General features: G+C 36.9%; 1 protein-coding gene and 1 long non-coding RNA gene across 2 annotated transcripts; both read right to left on the bottom strand.

The window, feature by feature from the left end:
* Positions 1 to 548: 548 nt before the first annotated feature.
* On the bottom strand, positions 549 to 1,452 carry LOC122080911. Its single transcript, XR_006140956.1, has 2 exons — positions 1,010 to 1,452; positions 549 to 829 (listed from the first exon to the last, which is right to left on the bottom strand). It is a non-coding gene; the product is annotated as an uncharacterized LOC122080911 (long non-coding RNA).
* A 4,150-nt stretch (positions 1,453 to 5,602) lies between these two features.
* Positions 5,603 to 20,923, bottom strand: LOC122081701 (CDPK-related kinase 1-like). Its single transcript, XM_042648898.1, has 11 exons — positions 19,597 to 20,923; positions 17,743 to 17,873; positions 16,591 to 16,632; positions 16,390 to 16,498; positions 13,237 to 13,315; positions 12,862 to 13,158; positions 12,660 to 12,772; positions 9,100 to 9,207; positions 8,950 to 9,012; positions 8,682 to 8,849; positions 5,603 to 6,149 (listed from the first exon to the last, which is right to left on the bottom strand). The coding sequence occupies exons 1-11, from the start codon at positions 20,086 to 20,088 to the stop codon at positions 6,012 to 6,014; spliced, it is 1,740 nt and encodes a 579-aa protein (XP_042504832.1). The 5' UTR covers positions 20,089 to 20,923; the 3' UTR covers positions 5,603 to 6,011.
* Between the last annotated feature and the right edge of the window lie 6,170 nt (positions 20,924 to 27,093).

Raw genomic sequence — 27,093 nt, 5'->3', positions numbered from 1 at the left:
CCCCCCCCCCCCCACCCCAAAAAAAAAAAAAATAAAGACAGATGGCAGGTGGACCATTATTTGAACCAATGTCTAACCAAAAAATATCACCCCCGAAATATGGGATTTGGGATTTATAAATGGGCATTTATCTAATAATTCCAAGCTCCAAAGCCAAGGCCATAAACTTTTTTTTTAATGGGAAATAAAAAATTCATTAATTAGTTGAGATAATTTAGAACATCCACACTAGTTCTTTTGTCAAAAATTCCAATCCTCCTATGCATACAAGATAAGCAATGTGCTTAAATAGTAGCACAAAAATCGTTTGAAAATCTGAGAACAAAAAAAAAAGGAAAGTTTTATAAACATCCAAAAAAAGAGGGATTGTACTCCAAGACCACAAACAAGTGCTAGTATCTTAGATCGGGTTATAAATGTTCTCTGAATCACTCCAGACTTCTACCATGTTCTACCCTTCTTCGTTAGGCTTCTTTATACCATAGAGTAGGCTTCGAGATATAGCATCAATTCGTTACCAAAAAGAGACATTGCATCAATATTTTTCTTGCCATCAAATAATCTACACATAATAAAAAAAATTCTCTAAAAAATACACTGCAAGCCCGTTTGGAGCAATTTTCTGCTCTATTGGGAACACCTATACAAATCAAAATAGTGAGGTAAAAAAGGGTGGGAATGGGGGTTGTTTAATAAAACTTCCATGGATTGAATAGAGTCCGAAGAGTCGAAGCTCATGCCGATGTCAAGGAAAACTGATATCCATCTGTTTATGTTGGCAACGATGGTCACAAAATTTGGTTTTGCCTTGGAGTGGACAATTTGATTTCTATGAAACCAGATAAAGTAGAAAAATATAATTAGAATACCAAAAAATTGAGTTTTATCAGATTCAGGAAAAAAATATCTAATTGCCGAAAAAGAAGTACTAATAAGATTCTCAATTCGTAATCCCAACAAACTAGCAACCCAAATGCTTTTGGAGAAATCACAGGAAAATAAAACATACCAAAAAGTTTCACAACTGGAATGACAGAGATCATAAGTATAATCAATGTCCATCCATTTCCTTAAAATATCCTTGGTAGGAATGCCATCATGGACAAGTCTCCAGAAAAAAGATCTTAAATTTGGGGTAGAGTTCCATTTTCCAAAAAAAATCACCACCAGTGCTGGTAAACAGAAGAGCATGAAAACATGTTGGACAATCCAATAGAGTTAGTAGAATCGACCTGTTGCAGCAAAAATCGTCCTAGTGTTCTTCCACGCTAGACCTGCATAGAAAAACAGACAAGGGAGAGCCGGATCATTCTAACGGGAGACTCTCTAATGCCTAAGTTAGAGAAATCACAAATGATTCTAGATATCAGGAAATCGATCCCCATTTCTGGGGGTTTGTCGTAATAATTTATAGGAAATAGTTGATGCCTGTGGTGGTTCATAGAGAGTCCTTTTTTGGTTAGTGGTTCAATCTAGGTAGGATATCTCCCGGGATGAGCGTCCCATTAGGAAACCTATTCCTTGTTTGGAGAGTCCATGGTCGGACGAATCTCTTTGAGAGATTGCTTCCTTACGTCTCAAGAGATAAGCTATAGATAAGATCCATTGAATTGGATGGTCCTTCATATTCAGGACCACCCCCGCAAACGTTGGGATCAATTTGATCCCCCGATGACTGACCTAAGAGGTTGGTACTTTAGTGGGAAACTTGGGAGATCGGTCCTTCGGTGGGTGACCTGGGAGGTCAGTCCTTCAGTGGATAACCTGGGAGGTTAGTTCTTTAGTGGGTGATTTGGGAGTTTAGTCTTTCGATGGGAGACCTGAGAGGTCGATCCCTAAGAGGCTAGTTTTCAGGGGGCTTTATAGGGACCTTGCCACTTGTGAGCATATGATTTGCCCATTATTTGGCTCATCACGACTGAATAAAAAATTTGCAACTACTTCTGTAGTCAACGGATCCCTTATTTGATAGAAAACACCACCATTTGTCATTCATACAGGAAATATGAATTTTAATGATCTTATTAACGACATTCATAGATAAAGAAGAATTCAAAAGGGGAAAACTCCAAGAATTACATAAGGCCCTGTTTGTTTAATGGAAAAAAGTGGAAAAGGTAAAAAAAGGTGAAAAAATTGTACTTTGTTTCCTACAAACTACTACAAATATGAGTGTATGAATAAGTGGGGTGAGAAACTTACAAAGAAGGGGTGAAATGACCACTCTAACCTCATGGAAAACAAAAATCAGCAGTTGTTGATGCTTCCAGATGTGCTCCTATTGGTCCTCGCATCGGTGTAGCAACCACACTGCATTTTAGGAATCATCTTGTTATAATAATCTAAAAAACTTTTGTATGCGGGAGTGTCATCTTACCAAAATACATCTGCAATGCTTTTCCTATTTCTATAAATAGGACATGGTTTTACTTTAACCCTCCAAAAAAACAAGAATAGGACATGGTTTTTTAATCCAAATCGGCCTTGTGTGGAGAGTAATGTTGCGACATTTTTTTTTTGGAAATCACCAACAAAAGAATCACATAATAATTTTAAAATATGCGGAAGTGTCATCTTACGAAAATACCTCTGCAATGCTTTTCTTAGTAATGTACATAGGACATGGTTTTACATTAACCCTCCAAAAAACACAAGAATAGGACATGGTTTTTTAATCCAAATCAGGGTCCCAATTGGCTTTGTGTGGAGTGTAATGTTGTGACATTTTTTTTTTGAAATCACCAACAAAATAATCACATAATGAACACAAAGATTTACTTAATTTGGTAAGATTTTCTATGCCCATGATGAAATGAGATTCGGCTTCACTATCAATGGAGAATAGGGTTACAATCACTAGCTCATCCTCATACCTCTTACATTACTTACAGCGGAAGAAACCTCGTTACAAATATATAGCAAATCCTATACAAAAATTTACCAAAATACCCATATTGTCAAAGTACCACAACATTTCAAGATAAAGCATTTTGCAACTATAAAATCTATTGTTAAAGGTGATAAATCTTATATATTTAAACTCAAGGCCTCCTGGTGAGCATGGGTTTTTTGTGCACCATAATTCACCAACTGGACTAGACAAATGTTGTTAGAGGTGATAAACTTAATTTGAAACCATGTTCGATGAGGACTTAAATTTGGAATACCTCAAATGCATGTGTTAGAAGCATTTTAATGTATGCTCATTTGTCCACAAGACCTAGTATTACCTTCATAGTGGGAGTATTGGAAAATTCCATTAGGATTTTTTCACTTTGAAAGTAAAGGTTGTAGCATGCTATGAGGTTGTCTTTCAGGCATTATCATTAAGGTTATTTTTTTGGGGGGCTCACAAATCCAATTAATGGTTGTTCTATATATGGGGAAGCCCAGCAGCAGTTATAACAACATTTGTTCATTGACTCGACACATTGAGATAAAGTAGTTGTTAAAAAAAATTTCCAAATTTATCCAGTAGTAACATAGCATGTCGACACTAAGGGGCCGTTTGCTAACGTTTCAAGAAACGCGTTTCTTCCATTTCTATGTGCAGAAACGACAGAAACGGAACAAAAAGCGTTTGATAAAACTGTTTCATTTCACTAGTTTTCAAAAATAGAAATTGAAATTTCTACTTATTTATGGATCAAGAAACAACCCAGCCGTTTCTGGAAACGACTCGTGGCCATTCTTTCGCTGGTTACTATCGACTTCCAGAAACATGACTTATTAAACAGCTTCAATTCCGTTTCTATTTCTAGAAACGAAAATGTATGTTTCTGCCATTTCTTGAAACAGAAACGGCAGAAATGTTATCAAACGGACCCTAAGGGCCCACTTGATTTTGTTTCTGTTGTTTCTGTGTCTAGAAATAACAGAAATGGTTTTTATAGTTTCTATGCTAAAAAACTATTTTTAGAATTGCAAAAAAGTGTTTGATTTTTCTGTTTCCCAAAAAGTTTTCAACAGTGTAGTCGAGTTCAACAAGTGAAGGCACGACGTTGTAGGAATGCAATCCACGAGTGAAGGCATGACGTTGGAGTTGCAAGTATGTTTCATGGAGATGAACTTCAAAAGGATGAAGGCAATCCGAAATTGTGAGCTTCGCACAATCATGTTAGAATTGCTACATTTGGATAGCGAAAATTTTCAACAATGGGTTGGGGGTTTGGGTAGGTCGAGTGAAGTATCAGGTTTTTTACAATTTTTGTCGCTCCCACTTGTTTCTAGAAACAGAAAAACAAGTCCATTTCTATTTCTAGACACAAAAATAGGCATAAATTTCTATTTCTGTTAAACAAAAAAAATCAAATAGTTTTTGGAGTGTTTTTCCGTTTCTGAGCATAGAAAAACGGAAAAACCGTTTCTAGAAACAAAATCCAACGCATCCTAAGGAAATGATTGCTGACCCTTCTACAAAAGTATGTATGTATGCTCAAGAAACTTATGGATTAGGTGGATCACATAGAACCACGGTTTCAAGTATCGATATCGTATCGTTCTTATCATATTGATATTGGCTAAGACCGATCCCCGATCCTTAACTGATCCAGATTGGTTACTCGTATCATTTCAGGGGAAAAACAGTATAAAAAAAAAAAGTGCACATTTTAAAGAAAATCTAAGGGCAAAACCAATTGATACTCACTGATCCGATATCGATACTATCCCCCAAATCCATGCGTGGAACTATGTAAATCATTATGTGCCTGGTATTCGTTAGCAACAATTGCTATGCATGGTTGATGATTCCAACATCGAGTATTTTTAACATTAATTCCTTGACCATTATTAAGGAATTCATTTGCAGGAAGAGGTGAGACTAGAGAGTTTCAGTCAGAAAACTTGGCAATTACCCAGGAGTTCATCTGCAAAGGGCATCATTGCAGATGGGTCATCCCCAGACAGCAGTTCTTGCTTCTGCTGCTACTGATGATAAGTGGGCAATGGAATCTCCCACAGCTGAATAGTTATGAATGCGAAGCCATCGGAATCATAAGGACTGATTCCTGTGCATCTATTAATCCTGGCTCTGATTCCAAATTAAATGGAAGATGTTTCAATCAGACCTGTTAGGTTAGTTGGTACAATATATAGAAGTAAACAACATTGTTCAAACTACCTCTCCCTGGAATGGTAACAGCACTCACATGGAAGAAACGCCTAAGCTTTCTCCTGTACCAATATACTTGGGTGGAAATGCTGAAAAGGCAGGGACTGTACTAGATGGCTGAGTTAAAAAAGATTGTAGCTTAGAGAATGTAGTTAATTCTTCAGAACAGCTCCGTCGATCCCATGTACCTTGTACTTTTTCTCTGACCTCTCCTTTGAAAGAATGTGCTCACTTTGAATGTCATGTGGCATAACGCGAACCACTGAAGATAATTCCTGAGTCTTTTGTAGCAGTCCCAGAACCAAGGAAAACAGAAGCTCATGCACTTCCAAACACTTCATATCCCAAGATTACTTTTCACCATTTTTTTGTCCAAACTGAACTTCATTGCTTCTAACAGAGCCACAAGGGCCCAAGTCTGAACAAGAAGAAGAATTGGTGTTTTGATGTAAAGGAATATGTAATGTCAAAGCAACAGTTTATGCCATATATAAATAATTTGCTAAAGGAATTTATTAACAAAACAATGTAATGGGTACAGGTGGAACAGACACATGAAACACAAACTCTCTTCATTTTGGAACTCCCCATAAATCCTAAAACATTTTGATCCTACTCTCATCTGTACAATCCTCTAATAGCTTAATGCACAAAACACGGGAAAAAATAAGAAACAAAAAGTACATACTGCACATGAGAATATGCCAGACATGGCTTAAACCCCGGCTCAGGCAGGCATCAGCTCCATTCTTGACTCAGTTGTTCTCTCCAGCAAGCCTAGAGGTTAGACCCACATGCTTTTCATCGACTAGCACAAGCATGCGTCCGATTAGACTTCTCATCAAAGGAGAACAATAGGGTTAACATAATGAATCCCCGTACCAGCTGGAGTTCTATTTTAAGATTTCTGCAATGCTCGTGAAGACAGCCCGTGCAGAAGTCTGACAAAGCCCAAGAAACTAAGCTTCCCATCTGAATGTCTAATCCAGTCTTGGAGAACCACATGAACCGGTACTGATGGGCTCAGGCCAAGTTCCTGATGAAATATATTATAAAAGGATTGAGTTTGATACAATTAAGTGGGGTAATAATAGGGCTGATAAGGATTCAAATAAACACAAGAAAGAGGAGCTTTCCAACTCCATCAAACAAACAAAATCAGCATGGTGACTCACAAATGTTTAGGAAATTTCCAGGACACCATGTACTATTGTCCAATTACAAGTGGCACGTGGCTATTACTTCATGGAAGAACCATAAAATGCTGGTGGCAGCCCAATGGGCTGAAAATAAGCTTTGGGAAGTAATGGTATAGGTTGGGCATTTTACTTTCTTGGTTTTCATTATATCGGGCCTAATTTATATGCCCATAAAGTGGGGAATAAATATAGGATATCGGATTTGTAAGTAAGATAAGTGTTCGACTTAGATTAGGATACTTAAAATGTTTCACTTTTAAGAGCTCTGTTTGAATATATTTACTTTATTCACTATGTGAAAGTGATTAAAAGACCTTTCATGAGTCAATTTAGCTATTTCAAAAGGTATTTTATAAATGTAGGGAAAGATATCCCTACGCACAACGCCAGTGTAGATTCCATCTCACACCCTCTCCCATGATGAGCTGTGGGGCTGACACTAACACCCGCTTTCCACAAAAAGTGGCCCCTAATGGACGAAGCCGTGTCCCGCCCTCTCATTAGTGGGTTTCCCATTCTAGCATCATAGGAAACCACTGCCCATATATGTAATACACCCCCTATCAATTAAGGTTGTTTCAAGTGAAGAATGAGTTTTTTTAAAGGGTTTTGGGGTTGTTGAGCTGTGTATACGGGATAGGTATTACAGATCAGACCTCCTGCTTCCCTACTTCCCTACTTCCCTTCTTCTATCCTTCCACTGTCTAGAGATCAAATCAGCTAATTATTTCTCTCCTCTCTCTAAATATCAAATCATAGTTCAGGCTATATATCTGCTGAATAGGGCAGGCCTCGGCACAACGGTAAGGTTGCTTCATTGCGCCTAGTGGTTGCGGGATTGATTCGGTAAACAGCCTCTCCGTGAAACAAGAGTAAGGCTGCATACATATGACCCTCCCTAGACACCACAGTTGCGGGAACCTTGTGCTCTAGGTACACCCTTTGCTATATATATGCTAAAAATAAATTTCTTCTTGCAAATCGAAGTTTTGAAATTTATTAGATTACCCCAGATCTGTTCCATAGATTTGATCTGATTTTCAATATTTTGAGATCAATTGATAATCAATTCTGTCCATATCCCGATTCTATGAACTTCTATATTGATCCTGTTTGTAGTTCTTGCTTCTGGATTCCTTCCAGAACCTTGAACTGGATTAGCAGCACACCTTGACGCCCTTTTCAAGATAAAATAATACTGTTTGCCTTCATATATATGCACTAAACGGAATATCATACAATACGTTTGTATTCTAAGAACTACTTGATATTGCGAGTAACAAAACAGACAGCACAACACCAATACATACACCAACAGATGTACTAACTAAACATGCACAACAGTAAAATATACGCTCATGAATGGAATAACTTTCCTATAAACAACTAATAAACTAAATTATTTTCTCATATCTGTAGTAAGCAAGCAAGTTAAAAACACAGATTGATTTTGCTCCCTCACAGAGGTAATAAGAAGTTCTTAAACAATCAAAATTAGCATAAGACCCAAAAACATAAATATGCGAACTTATCTGTGAACACTGGAAAGAATCTTTTCAAAGATGTTTAAGCTTTTCTCCAGTTTTAATACTTCTATCTAATGATGGAGCAAATATCTTAATACAGTAATCAGAACTACTCAGTGCATTGGGGGGCCATTCATAGGCAATGTCCAATACCCTGTACTTGTCTGACTCCAGACAACCATGTTAATTTTTATTCCTGAGCTGACAAACAACATCAACTCAGCCTCATCCCAACTAAATGGGGTCGGCTACATGGATCTTTGTCCTCCAATCAGCTCTATTCAACGTCATACTTGATACAAGGCCTAAGCTATGTCTTTCCTCACCACTTCTCCTAAGGTCATTTTAGGTCTGTCCCTAGCTTTTTTAGATCATTCAATCTGAAGCAAACCACTCCTCCGTACTAGAGCATCCGAATGCCTCCGTTTAACATGGCCATGCCACCTCAAAACGACTTTCTCACAGCTTATCATATATTGAAACGACTCTCAAACCAACTCTAATATGATCATTCCTTACTTTATGCTTCCTAGTTTTGCAACTCATCCATCTCAACATCCACATCTCCGCTACATTGAGTTTATCTGCATGATGCTACCTGTTCAACATTCTGCACTATACATCATAGCCGGTCATATGACTGTTCAATAAAATTGATTATTCCTAACTCACATAAATACAAAAATTGATTATCCTATATTTCTTGGTTTGCAATCTTAAAGCATCGAAATAATGGTATGAACAGTAATTATCCTATATGCTTTTGAATTCAGTCACAGTGCCCGAAAGCAGCAGACAAACAAATGCACACTTGCATTCAAGCACCACAAAATTAAAACATACCGAGGCAAGTTCCTCAATCATGATTGGTCTGTTCCCATCCTTCTCAAAATGCTCATATGCAGAAGATGCATGTTGTTCCCAGCTGTCAAGTCCTTCCAGCTGATACACACTTATTGCAGCAGCGCAAAATTCTTCAAAGTCCAATTTTCTGTACTGAAGAGAACTGACCTGCAAATGAATGTCAAATGTTCAAGATTTTTACCAATTTAGGTGTGACCCACCGGCTACAAAGCAAAAGGTAAACAGCTGAGAAACCTGGGATCACTACCATGGTAATATAATCAATAACCCGAGAATCCTTCATGGCATCAGTGGAGTTCTTCATCAGGGCCTGGCAATTCTAGCATCAATTAGAATGACGTATCTAGGGAAACAGAGAAACAAGAAGACAAAGAAATGGACCAAAAGTAAGACTTACTGTCTTAAAGTTCTGCATAGAGATGAATCCGCTTTTATTTGGCCCCAACATTGTGAATTGTTCACGAAGATAAGTTAGCTGATCCACTGTCAATGTCTTTGAAAGAGCCTGTCAGAGTAGTTGAATTACATTCAGTATGACATTCTCCCCAGGATAATTTGAAGACTATTTTGTTATAAACATAAGAAAGATAAGATCCATAACCCAGTGCAAGTCCTGATTCAAGGGTGCTGAGAATAGTTGGTAAGTTCAAGTACAAAAGAAGGGGGGGTATGGATATGTACAGGTATTAAATGGACTAGACATCATTTTTTTTTTTTTTTTTTTTTTAAGTCAACACAAAAGAGCGGTACAGAAATAATACGGTATGCGTTTAATATGTATGTAACACGGTTTTCTGTAAACATCCGGGAGCAAAAATATGGGTATATATTCACTATGCAATAGTCGCGTACATCACCTGATAAACAGAATAATAACATATAGACTATGACTTTATCAAAGAAAGCCCGAAGCCTCACGACTGAAATAAATACAATATAATAGCTGACTACTTAATCCCTTGCATCCCATAAGATTATCATAAAACAACAAAAATGTGTCTGGCATATCATCCCACCAATAATTGTGTGACATTGTTGGAAAGCTCGCCTTCTACGCCACCATAAACCATATTTGGATCGAGAGGACTCTTCGTAGATGGACCTCCAACTCTAGTTTGTTTGACAAGGATGCCATCTATTTTGACATCTCATCCAAAATTGCATCTCAGCATTCCCCCCTATCAGAAATACCCCAAGGAACAGGCTTATTGTTGTATCCTGAGGCCTCCCCTCTACCATTCTTTCCCCCCTCCCTCTCCCCTTAGTTCTCCTAGTCCCTTTTTGGTTTGTTGCCTTTGTGCTTAGTTTTGTCCACCCTTCCGGCTTGTCAGGCTTGTTCCTTCTAGGTTTTCTCTCCCCCCCCCCTGCCTCTTATTTTTATCCCCTTGTATATTATTTCTCCTCTTGGTAATGAATTTATTTATTCATAAAAAAAAATAAAAAAACCCATGAAATCACACAAAGTATTAGACACAACAAGAAAAGGTATATATGATCCATCACACAACCCATGAAATCCAAAAACATATAATTCCTAAGTCATAGGAAGAGAAGACATCATTCGTTCACATCCAATGGTGCTTGTGTCTCTGAAGTCTGAACTAAATGGGAAAGGAGCACTGGCGATATCACACAGAATAAACTTTTATATGCAAGAAAGTGACCATTGACTCTATATACTGTGTGTGTGTGTTTTTGTGTGTGTGTGTGTGTGTGTGTGTGTGTGTGTGTGTGTGAGAGAGAGAGAGAGAGAGATAACTGGTTTTACTCTGGCAATTGAAGCCAAGTGACCAAGTTCCAAGAGGCGAAGAAAGGGAAGAAGGATTTGCATTTTGCAATGACAGAATCATGGGGATGAAGGGAGGCTTAGAGGATCTGGTTTTACACTTTTACTCTGGCGATTAGTGACCCATCAATTGCAGCAAAGGGGAGCTTGGTTTGAAGGAATGGAAGAGTTTGCAGTGGCGAAGGAATCAAGGGACAAAGGCCTAAGGGTTTTTAGTATTTGGTCGAGAAAAGGGTTGGCCGAAAGGTTTTTGGTCATCTCGTTTTTTTAAACAATTAAAGCGTGTGCATATGGTATAATATAAAGTGTGTGTATTTTTTTTAATACTTTGGAAATATATGGAAAAAATACATTTTTTTAATCTAAAAATATGAGGACACGTAATCCGCGTATCAAAACATGAATTTACTAACTATTGTCATAGGAGAGGTGGATAAGGATTGGTCCTAAACTTTGGCATGTTTTGCACGAAGTTACCACAAAGTATACATACCCTTAAATGTGGGAAAGAAGAATCATTTCAAAACCACCCTCAGAGAATTCAATATCCTATCGTCATTTTAAGCAGGTGGGTGGGTGGGTGGGGGGGGGGAGAGAATGTAGATATAACTGAAGATTCTTTGGGGGGTTTATCTTGGTTGAGATGTGAAGCTAATAGTAGAGATTTGTTTAAACAACACAGAACCCAGATGTGTAGCCAATTCACCCTTTCTCATGCAAAAACACTATGCAAATTTGGATCCAGCATGGGCAGGTTGAAGTTAAGGTCTACCATAAGCTCAAACCTTAGTTAAAAAGCCAAACCATAACCAATCAAATTGAGATGCTCAACCCAACCAAAATTGGTGCTTCAGCAGGCTAATCAGGTTATTTTGGATAATAAGTTCCTATGAAATTTAAATGGTAAAAAAAAAAAGGGAAAGAATATCTTAATAACTGAAACTCAAATTTTCATTCAAAGTTGTGTTGGGTCTTGGGTTTGTGTTGGGTCTTGGGTTACCCAAGCCCCAACTGAATCCAAACCCAAATTTCATACTTTCTTTCTTTTCATTTGTCACCCGCTCTTCTCCTTGAACACAATCCAGATGGAAATTACCTCAAAAAAAATAAAAATCTTACTTCCAGCAAAGAGCTCCCACCTACCAATAAAAATGCCTTCTGCCCCAAAACCCATGCTTGAAATCTTAAATCTGCCAAAGGGTTCCAAGACTAAGGTTATGGAGCAAGTTCCCATAGATAGCTTTTTTCATTCTCATACACCACTCTTCTTTCTCTACCCTTCCAGAACCAAGAAATAGCAGACATGGCTGGTACTCTGGCCATCTCAGGGAGCTGAAGAACCTTCTCAACAGCTCAGTTGGTGTTGCTAAACGAGGCTTCTTTCATGCCAGTTGTTCTTATTCTCCTCCTGCACATTCTTCACTTTCCATCTATTTAAGGGGCAGCCATCGTGGATAAAATTTTAGGGAATCAGGGCTTTGGTGCTATCTTCATTTTTAACAGCCATTTAAGAGTTGTGCTTGAGTACTTCAATTGATGGGTTGATTTCATCAAAGAAATTAAAGTAGAGCCTACTTATGAGTACCTTGTCTCTCTCTTCCAGCACTCCTATTTTGTCGACCCCACAGCGAGAAAAGAATAGAGGCAGTGAGAGAAAATTTTGCAGATATCAAGGCAATTTTTAAATTTTAATATTTGAATCTTCCATTGCAGCAGTGTAAACCAAACGGCGGGAAATTTTTGAAGAAAATATGTACGGTTTTCTATTCTTTACTTTTCTTTTCTTTTCTATCTAACCAAACACAGCTTAAATGCCATAAAATAATTTTTCCTGTTTCTGTCACATTAGAATGTCTTACATATTACAATGATAGATACTTACATATACACATACTAACGGAAACAGGAAAAAAAATATCAAAATGTTCACTCTTATTGTTAAGATGATATCAAACAGTACTGATGAAATCTCCACAAAAAAAATTCTTAGGCACACAAACAAATTAATGCAGCCTCAGTGAAACCATTTTTCCATTTTGAAAACATTTTCTTTCATGATATCTTTAAAAATTTATTACCAGTTGGAAGCTATATATTCTGGACACAATTTTCATTTCTTTCCTTTCTATAACCACATATGACAATTATTGCCCATGAACAGAGTGACATACCCTCAAAGCTGCTTTCCGGAGAGATGATGAGCATACATAAGCTTTCACAAGCTTATACACGAAAATATCCAAAGGGATCTTTACGTCTTGATGATTGGACAGCCATGGATGACCTAAGTGCAGAATCAGGCGGCATGCTTCAGAATTTCTGAACCTCAAGAATAATTTTCAGTGATTACTTAGAGTAGTAAAATTAACTTACTCAGAGCCTGAGCAGCAGTAAATCTCTTACGATAATCCTTGTTCAGCAATCTCTTAACAAAATCTTTTGCTTCAGATGACAAGGAAGGCCAGGGGGCTTCTTCAAAGCTGGGATCTGCTTTCAGGACAGCTCGGAAGATGCCAGATTCTGTTCTGGCCCAAAAGGGGCGGCTCCCACATAAAAGAATATAAGCAATCACACCAACACTCCACATGTCTCCCTCAGTGCCATATGATCTATGTAGAACTTCTGGAGCTACATAATATGCACTTCCTACAATATCATTCAATCGTTCATCTGCACAAGGCCAAAGAAGTCAGACAATAACTCAAATTCAGGATTAGAAAAGAAGAAATTCCATATAGTAAAACTAACCTGGCTTTACATAGTCTGACAATCCAAAATCAATGGCCTTCAGTGGAGACTCGTCATCTTTCATACTAAAAAGAAAATTCTGAAGCAGAAAATATAGTACCAAGTTAAAGATAAGTAGAAACATCATGATAAGAGGGCCAATACTGCAAGAAAGAATTTCATAATTATTTTCATGGAAGGAGGATGATATATGTAATTTTTTAGGATCACCAGTAGAAAGTAATTGTCAATTTGAAAAACTTTCAACTACCACAATTATTTGACAGGTACTAAGTGGATAAGGATAAATTCAGTATCGAGCAGTAGAGTTGAGTCCATAACATGGGAGTCAAAACACCCACCTATGTTGCCGGAGATTTCAATCCCTATAAATCTGCAAAATTCCCATGATGCATCTTAATGCACAGGATTCAACATAAACTCAAGCAATTCTTTACAGTTTGGGTCTTGAATCAAGGACCTTCTTCAAGGGATAAAAATCGCAATACGGACCCTAATAGAAGAAGCTTCTAGTGGAATTTGACTCAAGTAACCCAATAGTGGTGGAGGGCCCTTTAGGAGATGGGAAGAACTGAGATGCGACCAAGGGTTGCAGGGAGGGGAGGGAATCACACAAGAAGAAAAGGGAGAGGGGGTGAGTTTGGCCACACAGGTACTCACAAACACTTCACTATTCCATTCTTAAAATCTGAATTCTAGTTGCACGGTAACATAGTATAAATATAAAAGAAACCCAACATGAAAAGGAAACCTACTCTAATTTGGAAACTCAAATTAATTAAGAAACTAAATCCTAATAGCTATCCCCTACTTAAGCTAATAAAATAAAAGATTGCATGTTAATCCCAAAATAGAAAAGAAAAAAATCCTACAAGATCCTACTAGCCAAACACCTAAATTGGACCAGATTCATCTCCGTCTGAATACCCAAATGGGTTTGGATCGGTCAAAGGTTGTGCACCAGCATCGATTTCCCTAGTGTTGAGAAAAACTCGACCAAAAATTTTGTAGAATGGTAAAAATAAAGCTCACAAGCAGGGGTGAACTACTCCTTATCTATAACGCGAATAATATCCATAATATGAAGTTTTGGGGTTGCGTTCAGGTCTGGAAAATCATGGGGAAGAACTAACTCATGATGGAGAATGGCTTTCACTACACTGACTTCCATCGAATAATAGAAGGCTGAAACAAAAGGAGGAATGGTAACAAAAAGTAAGTGAATAGAAGTTTGAAAGAGGATGGCAGAATGGTAATAAGTTGAAAATCCTGTGAGAGTGGCAGTAATGTAAGTATAAAAATTCAACTTGAAAACACAAAAGAATAAAACAGATGAAGGTAGAAGGTTGTAAACATGGAAATAAATAAAAGAAAGGTTAATCAGAAAACACAATCGTAACATGAAGAGAGGAGGGAAAAATTTGGAAGCCAACAAAAAATAGGACAAAAGAGAATAAGAATAAAGTGGTGGGGGTAAATAGGGAAAAGAGAAAAATAAAGAATACTGAAATCAAGAAAAGGGGTGGGTGGGGTTTAATACCCATAGAGGAAGAATCTCTCCTTGTTGGAGACGGAACCAGCAAAGGTAGTTTCTCAGAGGAGTTCTCCAAATTGGAGTAGTCTTCTTTGTTGACCTAGAGGAAAACAACAAAAAAAAAAATGGCGGACGCTTGGGAGTTGACAACCAGCGGTGGAACCGTTCGGAGCTTCGACGACTCATGGTGGTCTTCTGGACCTCGAAGGCAGTGTTTATGATTGCAGTCGTTGGAACCAGGTATGAGGTTCCTTCTTTTTCTTTGTTCTATACCTCTCGCTCCCTCTGCTCTTCTCTCCTCTCTTTTTCTTATGGTATCTGGCAGAATCTTAGGACGAAGGGAGGGGACCGATTGAAGTTGTGGGGTGATAAAAGGGGGTCGGTGGGGTTTGCTGGGGAGGAATCAAAGGGAGGGTTGGGTTGAAAAAAGGTGGGGTGGGGAGGGAAAGAAAAGGAATCCTTTGGCTGCTGGTATCATTCGACAGAATAGTACGGGGAAAAGATATTTGGGAAGAAGAGAGGATGATGGGGAAAGAAGAGGGATCCTTTGGCTTTGATACCAAATTGGTGGAGGGCTGGTTAGGAGATGGGAAGAACTGGGGTCCGACTCAGAGTTGCAAGGGAGATGGGGAATTCCACAAGAAGAAAAGGAGGGTGGGAAGAAGATCACACACTCACTTTTGGTCACACAGGCACTCACAAACACTTCACTATTCCATTCTTCAAATATGAATTCTGCTTGCACAGTTACATGGTATATATAATAAAAGCAACCCAACATGAAAAGGAAGCCTAGTCTAATTTGGAAACTCAAATTAATTCAGAAAATATATTCTAATAGCCATCTCCTACTTAAGCAAACAAAATAAAAGATTGCATGTTAGTCCCAAATAGAAATAAATAAAATTCCCAAAGATCCCACTAGCCAAAGACCGAAATTGGATACCCAAATGGGTTTGGATCGGTCAAAGGTTGTGCACCTTCATCAAATAGCTTGGACATCTGGAAGAGAAAAAGAGTTGGGAGACTATCATACCAATATCAAGCACTTTTAGAAGCTATCATCTATGGGGAAGTTCTCAATCCCTAGGTTGACATTATCTTCTAGCTAAAGAGGTTTACAAGATTGATGTTGTTTAGTGATCCTATTATTCTATCATAGAGGTATCACTATCATTTCTGTTGAAGCCTCCCTCTCCTCCATTAATTAGATTATCTCCATTACCAATCAAAATAAATTTGATTTCAGTAAGCTTCTATTAGTTCAAGAACAATGGTGGAGAAACTATGTTGTACAGGATATACTGAGAGAATAGATCTAAAGTGGAGTAACAACGATGAAGTAGGAGAGAAATAAGCAGGAGCTAAAGAAAATTTTGTAGAAGCATAAAGCTGCAAGGATTTCTTCTATTACACTGTAAACAGTCTAGGTCACATTTGGTTGAATTATATCCACAATTAAAAGCCACACCAAGAAAGAAACTCAAGTACAAACATATTATGATATAAAGAAAATACGAATCATTATTTGGATAAGCTTGTAGCCGACCCCATTTAGTTGGGAAAGGGCTATCTTGTTTGTATTTGGATAGGCTAAAAGTCAAGCTATGGGCAGTTACCTCTGGCTTGAGGTCACGGTGAACCACGCCTTGAAGATGACAGAATGAAACTACACTTAGAATCTGAATCATGATAACCTTGGCATCTTCCTCTGAGTATTTTCCACCCCTGAAAATATTAATGGAGTTTTTATTTCACATTAGAAAGTGGTGGTTTTTTAGTACAAAAGTTTAATATCAACCCTTCACAACCAAAAGTACCTTGAGAGTATCCTATCCAAAAGTTCTCCTCCCTTGCATAACCTGAAAAATATTCGACAATAAGAGCTTAAAATTAGTTGTTGACTCCCAAAAATATCATTTAACTAATTCAAAAGCCTAAAAAATTGCAAGAATCATATTGATCTCTCACACTCCTTTGAGTAGAAGGGTCCAGAGATTCCAGGAAGTTAAGAGAAAACAGAGTGGACGGCTATGAAAAACATGAAAATTCAATTTACTCCATTCATTGGTTTTAACACAATTTATTTATAAATTAAAAAAAAAAAGTGTTAAAAAATAAATTCCATCAACACTTTTCAACTTGCCTTAGAACTGACGGGATCCCCATATTTCTTCATATTCCGTGAATTCCAAGAAGAAATAAGGTAAAACTCCAAAAAACAATTTAGTACCAAGATTTTATCCTTCTTTTTATTTTGCCTCTGTTACTTTTACTCTTTCTATATATTTTCCAATTCTAAGATTACACTCCTAGCTTCTCTCTAGTTTATTGTTTCACATTTCGTCTCAAATGTCTTATTCTATATTGCTTCCATTCTAATCACTTTGAAAAATAAATAAATAAATTTGGAATTAAATCAGAATCAAGATCCTCTTTCCAAAGAACATTCTCACTTGAGTCAGTATGCACTTGCCCAAACCCCTGCTGGCACATTGAGAAGTCTAAATCCCCTTGTCTTCCTTTTTTTCTTTTTTTTCTATTCTATTAATGAAGAGGAAGGGATTGATACCAACAGAATGGAAGCAGGACATGGTTAAAATTTTGAAGTTACTAATAATATAAGTAAACTAAGAACAATTAAGCAGAAACAGTAGAATTCCATCAGAACTGTACTCTTGATTTTGAGATAGGCAACTCAAAAGAATAGGCATTTAAAAATACATTTTTATTTTCCGTTTGCCAAGTCACAAACTGAAAAACCAAGTTTTAATCCTTGACAGATCCCTACGACCAGCCCTCCAACCCTGTCTCCTCTCTTTTTTCCTTTTTATCTTTTTTTTTTTTCTTTTTTTTTTTCTTTTTTTTCTTTAATATCATAAAATCATGGCATTGGAAACTTCTACGCCTAGGTCCTACAGCATCAAATTTAACTCTACAACAAGGCTGCGGCACTGAAAGAAAACACTTACTCCATCACTATGTACACATTATCATCATCCTCATAAGCATCATAGAACTGCACCAAGTTCTTATGACCTGTTAAAGCACGCAAAATTTTCACTTCTCTTCTTACATCCTCTATAGCAATAGCTGTGGTCATCTGCAAGAACATCACACACACCATATTAGTTCAAAGCTACTCAGGTTTCTTTCCCGATACACATTTGCAATAATAAGATGCATAGTAATAGATGGAAGGATGATGCAAAACGGGAAATATAAAAGATAATTCTCTCTCACTAGACAGAATAACACATAATTTTTATAATCTAGAATCTAGTAACCAAATAACTCAAATCTCACAAATACCTTATTAGTTTATCTCAACATAAAGGACACACCTTTAGTAAGAACTGTATTCAAGTATTAATGGTTAAAATAAATGGAAATACACCATTTAATCCAATAATCCTCCTACTCTCAACAATTGGATCCTGACAAATGCACAACTGAAACAAAACTGGCTACTGCAGAATCGATCTCAAACCAGGGAAGAACCAATGGGAGATATTGATAAACCAATATTGATAACAGAATTTTCTAACACTTAAAAAAGAGCAACCCAGTGCACGAGGCTCCCGCTACTGCAGGGTCCACTGAATTTTTTAACAAATTTTTATTAAATATGAAAGAAGAAATAAAAGATGAAGAGAAGAAAGGGGGAAGAACCGATATGACCCGGCTTCACACCTGGCCTGCAGGAATGAAACCACCACCATACCCAACCTATTGCTTCACCATAATAGGGATGTAGTTGCATCACCACAGTCCAAGCAACATCATCACCACTGACCCAATGAGGCAAATGCCAATTTTCTCAATCACTCAAAATTGTTGGAGGTTGTGCCTACTTTGCTTTATATATATTTTATAATGTATTGTACTACAAAATAAGCAACTCTGCTAGAAAGAAGATCTAATTGCTATTACACAAAATTAAAACCAAAATAGCAACTCCTAGATTGCTATTTACTTAGGAACTAAATCTATTACAGAATATTCCAGCCAGCAATCTCCTAGATAATCTCCTCTGCACGCAAATCACATGGGCTCCAAGCAAATTTTCATTCAATCTTCTAGAATATCGTCCATGCAAATCTCCTCGATACCTTCTAAAGCAAACAATAAACACCAGAAAATAAACTAACTACTTAATCCCATATAAGACTCAAATCCCTAATATTTGGGCTTATAGGATTGCCCGGCTCATTACAATAGTAAACCAAAAAATACTAAGCCCATGGCCCATATACCCCACTGGGCATTCAAATTAAGCCTAACTTAAACTTAAACCATAGGTTCAGTTAGACTCAATAAACTAAGCCAAATCCATCTTCTCTTCTTGCTGGAATTCCACATTACTGGCTAAATACAAAATTCCTCAATCTTGGAAGAAGACAACTCCCAAAATACATGACAGTACCAACATAATCCTAAACAGTTAGACTAAAATGCAACGCAAACACAAGCAACATTGGAGACCATTAGATTAATAGTCAAATTTAGGAACAAAGACCATGACGGCATGACCAGATTTTACCAAAACAACAAAATTATTAGGTCAAATCTTATCAATAGGTGTACAACAAAATAAAAACAATTCGAACAGAAAATTGGCTGGATGAGAAAATTCCCAACCAAAATATCTCAGAATAACAAACAACCAACAGGATGAACAGCAGCACTCAGAGTCTCTGAAGCAAAAGTCACATGCTCCCACGGTGAACCAGAAGAAATTCAATGATAACTTACATTGGGCATACTTTCTAAAACAGTAGATAAGATTACAGAGCAACATTAGAGTTGGGAAATAAAAAACAAACCTTTGCTTTGGGAATAACCTTGACCGCTACTTCTTGCCCCTTCAATTCCCCTTTCTTCACCTTTGCAGAACAAGTATAGCCGAAATGCCCACGACCCACCTCCTCTCCAAGCTCATATTTTGTGGAAACCTGCTTCGAGAACTCGAAATTCTTATCCAATCCAACTTCACACTCACTTCCTTCAGGGATTGTGGCTTCATTCGGCTTCACAGAGCCATGCCTGCGAGCAAGCAATGCTTTGATGTGCTTTGCAGGGGAAGGAGGAGGGAATGGTCGCTTAAAGAAGCGCAAAGGGGTTGAACTCACACTGGAGTTAGCAGGAGAGTTCTTGAATCCACTTGGCAATGGACTTGGGCTGTAGAAGGGGAACTTTGAAGTTTTTGTGGGTTCAGAATTGATGGGTTCAGAATTGGTACCAGGGACGGCATCTTCAGGAATTACAGGATTATCTAAATCGTTTTGAGGGATGGGTCTTCCATGACAGAGTCCCATGGAAGCGAAAAATCAACAGGAAGAAAAGAAAAGGTCAAAAAGCTCAGAAATCAAAAACCCAGAAAGGAAGAATAAAATTCTAGGTGAATATTTAAGTCAGTAAGAAGAAGGAAAAGAGGAAAACCAAGAAATCAAAAAAACCCACAAACGAGAAAACTTAAATTCGACCAACCCTAAGCTCCAAAGAGAAATAGCAGAGTGGTTTCCTACACTTAGAAATAAGCAAACACGGGAATGAGCTAAAATCAGGGGAAAAAATAAAAAATAACAGAGAAGAAAATATATAATTCAATGCCCAAAGAACATCAATTCTGCGAAAGAAACCTAGAGACAGAAAATACCCACTCACTAGAACTCCCAAAGGATTCAAATATTACAGTCAAAACAAGAACTTCGAACCAAAAGAACTTAAAACAATAGAAAAGATAATAGAATTTACTGACCAAGCTGGAAAAGCCGAAGAGAAGGAACCCAACAAAAATCTCTGATAAGAGAACCGGATTTAGTAGCAACAGAGACAAAAAAACCAGGGGCTGTAAGCAAGTATAAGGAAATCCAGAAAAAAGTCCACCAAGAAAGAAGTAAAAGAGATGCCTCAAAGGTTGGGGTGGGGGGAGATGCTTAGCAGGGGCTGCAAGGAAAGCAAATAAAGCAGGAAGGAAGCCCGAAGCTCCTTCCTTTTCTTGCTTTTTAGCTTTTCTCTGAAGGATCTTGGCCTCTTGGGTGGAAAAATTTTAGCTTTATTACAGCCCCTCTAATAATGTGAGCTTTGAAGTGGATGCTCAGATGCTCATCCAGCCTGTCGCTTTGATCCCAAAGAGAACCTTACTAAGATTTATATTCTATATACCTGAGAACATTTCACATTTATTGCTCAACCTTTATACGTCTCTCTATTCTCTCCCTCCAAAGTTTGACTTGCTTTAGAGCTTGAGAGGTCCTTTCTCACTTATAGGATTCCACTTCTAGTTTATGCCCTTATATTGTAGGGCATGGTGCCTTTGATATATAGACATTTAGTTGTTAAAATAAATTAATCATGATTTTTTTTTTTTTGGGTAGAGAAAGATTTTTATTCAAGCACTGTAGAACGCATGGTAGGAGCATAACAAAACTTCTGGATCCATGAATCGAAATTGATCAAACTATCGTACACAACACTGATAGGATCCTCTTAATCAGAGAGTCAGCCAAGCTAGTAAGGTCTCATTAATATATTATGAGAATGGTGTTCACTTAAAATAATTAATAATACATGTTTATATATTATAATTTAAATAATTTAATATGATCATCAATTTTATTAATTAGCAATCAACTACTCATGTTCTCTCCCAACTAATTAGATGTTAATAAATAGGGTCAACTGAAATAGGGTCACAAAATGCATAGCTAGGAGCTGTTTTTTCAAGCAGTATGGTGTGCTTTCCTGTGCAGGCTGGCAATTCACCCAACTGTTACGAGAAAATTGGGTTACCTACAAGAAACTGACAGCTTCGGAAAATGAGGCCAACCTAAACTCCTAAGCATATCTTAGCAAATAGAAGAACTTGCCAATGATTAAAAGCTGAATAATGATGACTCTTATGGTGGGTTACCTAATTAAGATCCTCAATGATTTGTGCTATAAGTTTGAATAGTAGTTGAAGTGTGCATTCTAATATGGAGTGTAGTTAGTGTAGTTATTATAGTTAAATTTTTTGTAGTATTCCATACAGTTGTCTATATATATATGCGGACCTCACCCCCCACTTCTCTTCTCAAACCCTAATTTGATGATTTGTAAGAGAGGTTTCCCATACGCCTGAATTAGTACTTAGGTTTCATGACTCTCCTTACGTATACATAGGACAGGGTTAATTTGCTGACCGGCAAACCATGGGGATTTGAGGACATGGGAGAGAGGAAAATGTACCAATTCTTCGTCAAACAGGGGGAAAAATATTCAATTTCTTTGGTCTTGTTCTCCAAGCCATGGTGTTAATTATTTGGCATGATTCAAAATTTTAGCAAAATATTTCAATTTAAACAATAGTCAAAATGAAATGACTATCAACATTTGTATGCAAAATTTAACTGAAGTAGTTTGATTTCAACATGGATTAAACTCCCACCAAGTCCGAAAATCTTTAATCTTGGCCATTATTGGTATCAATTAACATTGATATGGGATGATACAAGAATGTTGATTCCCCTTAAGCTTGGATCAATATATCATCAAATTTACGAAAGGAGAATGTTGATAATAACTTGACAGTGTCTATCTTGCTACATTCATCCTTTAGCAAAAATTTACTTAAGCACTGGTCTTTTAAAAATAAATATGCGGAATTAATAAGTGCATTAATGTTCTAAGTTCTGAGAAGTGCATAGAAAGTTCCCTTCAATGAAGCCTTTGTTATATATAATGCCTAGAGGTACAAAATTCAAAGTTCTACAAGAAATTCTCACACCCACGATTAGGGGAGAATAATCTCCACAGGGTATTGAGAACAATACAAGAATATTATCAACCTTATACTATAGAATAGGAAGCAAACATTATGACCATTGATGACTGTATTTTTCTTACAATCACGGTATAAGAGAACTTTTATCAAAAAAATTATTAGAAGACAAACAAATATTATATAAAACCTTCTCTAGCTATGGCCCTCATCACTAAATGGTGACAATTTGGTTGAGAGGGAAACTTTGAACCATATGAACCTGACCAAAGATTTTCTGCAAGGTCTTGTTTTGGCCCCACCAAAGATATGGACAACCTCCAAACCTTTTATTCTCAGCATTTAAAAAGTATGATGCCCCTTTATGAAAGGTTGACAAAGATGGGAGATAAGGAATACAATTCTTTGATCCCTTGTTCCATCAGTACTCCACCTTAGTTTTTCTTCTTCCATGGAATAAAGCTAATAATAACAAAGGGTGGTTGAGCATAAAAGAGGAAAACCATCTTTTGTAGGAACAGTTGTGAATAAAAAAAGATTTTTGTGAACATGCAAGAACATGGGATACAGATATTTTCATGCTAATTCAAGGAGAAATCCTTAACCAAGAGTTCTCTATAGCCATAGATGTCAAAGTTGACGCAAATCACGTTTAATGGCTGTCTAGCTTTCAATTACTTTGTTCTCCAAGGAGGCTGGAGTTGAAGAGGGCAATCTCTCTCTCTCTCTCTCTCTCTCTCTCTCTCTCTCTCTCTCTCTCTCTCTCTCTCTAACACAAGGTCCTATAAATTCTGTTGTAAACATAACAATGAAACTTATAGAGATAGACTTATCTTTACATCACAGAAATTACTGTAATCTATTGATGTTTCACAAAGAGTCCTGTACATGTCTACTGCAACCAGAAACTATTAATTGTTAGGAAAGAATGATGGAGGTGAGTCATGCCATTGGTCACTCTTTTAAAATTGTAAACACTTTCAATGGTGTAAGCCAGAGCATGCAAATTAGTCTCTAAGATGAAATAACCTTTATATGCTTCTTCAGTAATTGTTGCACTCACTTACTAGGACACATGGAGACACACTTGGGTTGCATTCAATCATAACAACAGGAATACAGATCCAGTTTTCAAAACGGTAAAAACTAGAGAGAGAGAGTTTAAGCGTATATGAGAAAGAGAAATAATGTAAAACACTCCTCTATTTATAGATGAGAGATGTCCTTAGAAAACAATTGTCCAAAAGAGCCTGAAATATGTCTTTCAAAGAGAGAATACAGAGAAAACTAACCTACTTATTTTCACACATGCCAAAAGTAAAAGAATATTTGGATAAAAGTTTGGCAGTAAGTGGAAAAAAAAAAATTCACACCAAGGCCATGCCACCCTATAACATGACCCAATTTGGCTTGCCGCATATGTGTGAAAATAAACCCGACACTCAATGCACAAATCTTGCACCAGAAAAAGTCCTATCTGATATTGATACTAGCCAAAGGAAAACCCAGATCGAATATAATATTTTGATTTAGAACAAAAAGACAATTGACACACTCTAAGCCCTGGTCTAGATCGGAGCACACATGTCGGAAAAACCTAGAGCCCATTGGACACAAGAGAGGAGAGTCTTCTTTTCAAGGAACTATACACCTATAACTCTCATAAAATTATATGAATTGTACGTTCTTTTATTTCATAAGCAATGTGGGACTAAATATTTCTCACACATTTTTTTATTATAAAAGCAACATGAGAGGCCATGGGTCGGAAGTGGAAAAAAAAAAAAAAAGGTAAATATAAAAGATTATTTTGAATTTATTTTTCCATTTGAAATTCATTTAAGACAACATGAGTTCAACCATTATGAGAGGTACAACACTACAACAATCAAACCCTTTTTTAAGAGGGATGGAGATATTTTGAATCTATATATAATTTTATTAACGGAGAAAGAATGCCGCCCTGTTGGTGCAAGCATACACCAGTGTTCATGCCAATCGAAAGGCACGCAGGAGCATCTTTAGTGTATAATTGATAAGGGTAGTACGGTCTTTCAATATCTTACTATTTCTAGACGATTCCTATGCCAAACAAGGTAGCATTCGTTTTCCCCTTATAAATACAGACAAGAGTAAAAATTGGGATCACTGGTGGCGTGCCCAGCCTGTGACAATCTCTGCTCCCTCCCCTTTGAAAATTTTTTTTCCATCCAGTGCCCCAATTTGTTGAGCCACCAGGCATCTCACCCATTCAACAAATTCATGTAAGTACACTTGCATCCATTTTTAATACACTTTTAATACAAATGAAGAGATGATGGGACTGATCGAGACTGTCCAACTAATAAGAAATGCTATTTAATTGGCGATGTGGCTGATGGCGTAGTTTCTATGAAGAAAATAGATAGCTTGTACTTTGGATAATAAGGTTTGTTTAAAGACAAGAGCATTAAAATTTAAGGAAAAATGTTGGGTATGCCACCGACATCAAGTATGCTAGCACCCATTGTGTCTATCTATCTTTTCCCTTTTTTTGAAATGACTTTCATATTCTTCCTGAATGATACTCCATCATGTGTTCCTATTGGTGTTATCCGCTAGCATACTTGATATCGGCGGCATACCTATCCCTCTCTCAAAATTTAAACAAAAAAAAATTAGAAATTTACAACATAAGAAAAGGATGATATGACAAATGTAGTCCTTAACAACTTTAGTGGTACTCCACATCCAATCATGTAAAAGGAAAGAGCATCTAAACGGTGTTTGGGTAAATTCATCATTGACTAATTGATACCAAGCCCACTGATTCAGATGAGCCCTTTGAATTAATAGATACTTATACATCATCTCTTAAGTTAATTAGTCTTTGACATTAAATCATGTAAAAGGGAAGAAAATCTAAATGGTGTTTGGTAAATAGTAATCTTTGACAAATTGATACCATATCATCACCGGCATATTCATTAAAAATTAGTTTGATCATTTAGGATACTTTCCCTTTCATGTGGACTTTAAGCTTCACAAAACCCTTTTTTTTTTTTTTAAACACAAGACTAATTAATACTCACAAAGAAAATCATAGCCGCTGCCACTTGAGCCACCCACAAGTAATATATTACTTTTTGTTTCTCCGCAAAACAATGTAAGATTTTACAAGTTTTCTATAACCCTTTATTCTAAGTATTGCACGAGACTTTCACCATTACAGAGTTTGGGGAAGGTCATAATGGTTGTAGTCTTATCCTTGTTTCTCAAAGAGACTATTTTCTAAGTGAAATCTGTGATCACTTGGTCACAATGGAATAACCTTATAATATTTAGATATCTAGACACATCAATTTAAATATTGATTTTTTTTTAATAATTATTTTATTTTAACTTGATTGGTATTGAATTGTGTATGAACCCACAATTATTTTTCCTTCTTTCAATGCTTTGAAACTTGCTTGCATTTCTACCCAAAACAGAAAACCTTGTTTGCGTGTGCTTATGTGCTACGGCTGCCTTGAAAAAACCTACCCTATGTGTCAGTAATGGTTATTGATAGCCCCACTTTATCCTTTATATGAGAAATGCCACCACTGTTACTTGTTAGGTGACCCACATGAGCCTATAGTCTATGGAGAAGGTCTGAAAAGGTCTAAGCTTTCTTTGAAGCAGTCTTCCTGCATCAATGGTAAAGGAAGAATTCTTTCACCAATGAGTTTGGGTGTCTTGAGATAGGCATTGAGGACAGTGGGATAGCATTATCCACTTTGTATAATAAAGGAGTAGAGTAATTATGATATTAAATGGGTTTTTTTTTTTTTCTTTTCACCCAAAATTTTCTCCAAAAATGAAAAGAAGTGCAGAGAGAATGAACTAGTGATGAGAGTTCTTGAAAATAAAATTACACCTTTTCTTGGATTGGGATCCATTGGGTAGTATACCACATGATCATTTTAATCGGGTAGTTCAACTATTCAAGTTGTCGGTTTTCTCTTGGTGCTATAAATGAGTAACAGAAAGGTAGCAAAATGTTTAGTAACCAAACTTTTATTTAGTTCAACAGTTATTTGATTTTCTCCTAACACTATAAATGGGTAACAATACAGTAACTAAAGAGTTTGATCTTCTCCTAACATCATAAATGGTAATAGTATTACTTTTTAGATTGTCGGATTATTCAATCCAAAGCTTTAAGACATAAATGTAGATAGCTTCTAAGTATACGAAGGCATCAAGGACAAGAGCCAACCAGTGTGGAACTATAATTCTATAACTCTCAATATCTAAATTCAAATACTTCTATAGAATATTGAATTTACCAATGGTGTAATTTTTATATGTTAATTGTATGCGATAAAGAGGTCATATTGATGGAAATGCGGAATTGATAGTAAACTAAAATTTGATCATCAAAAACGCGTCCTCGCATGTGTTAGGGTATTTATCAATTAAACATGGAGAGTGGTTAGGGTTACCTTTGTGGAGCTAAGGTTGTTGTCAACACTGTTTGTTGAAGCTGTGTGCTGTGGTGGTTGTTGCAACACATGGATATGGTTAAGAATAGCTC

The sequence above is a fragment of the Macadamia integrifolia genome, chromosome 6 (genome assembly GCF_013358625.1).
Source record: "Macadamia integrifolia cultivar HAES 741 chromosome 6, SCU_Mint_v3, whole genome shotgun sequence".
NCBI lineage: Eukaryota > Viridiplantae > Streptophyta > Magnoliopsida > Proteales > Proteaceae > Macadamia > Macadamia integrifolia.
The sequence above is the reverse complement of the archived record's forward strand: the minus strand, read 5'-3'. Positions and strand labels throughout refer to the sequence as shown.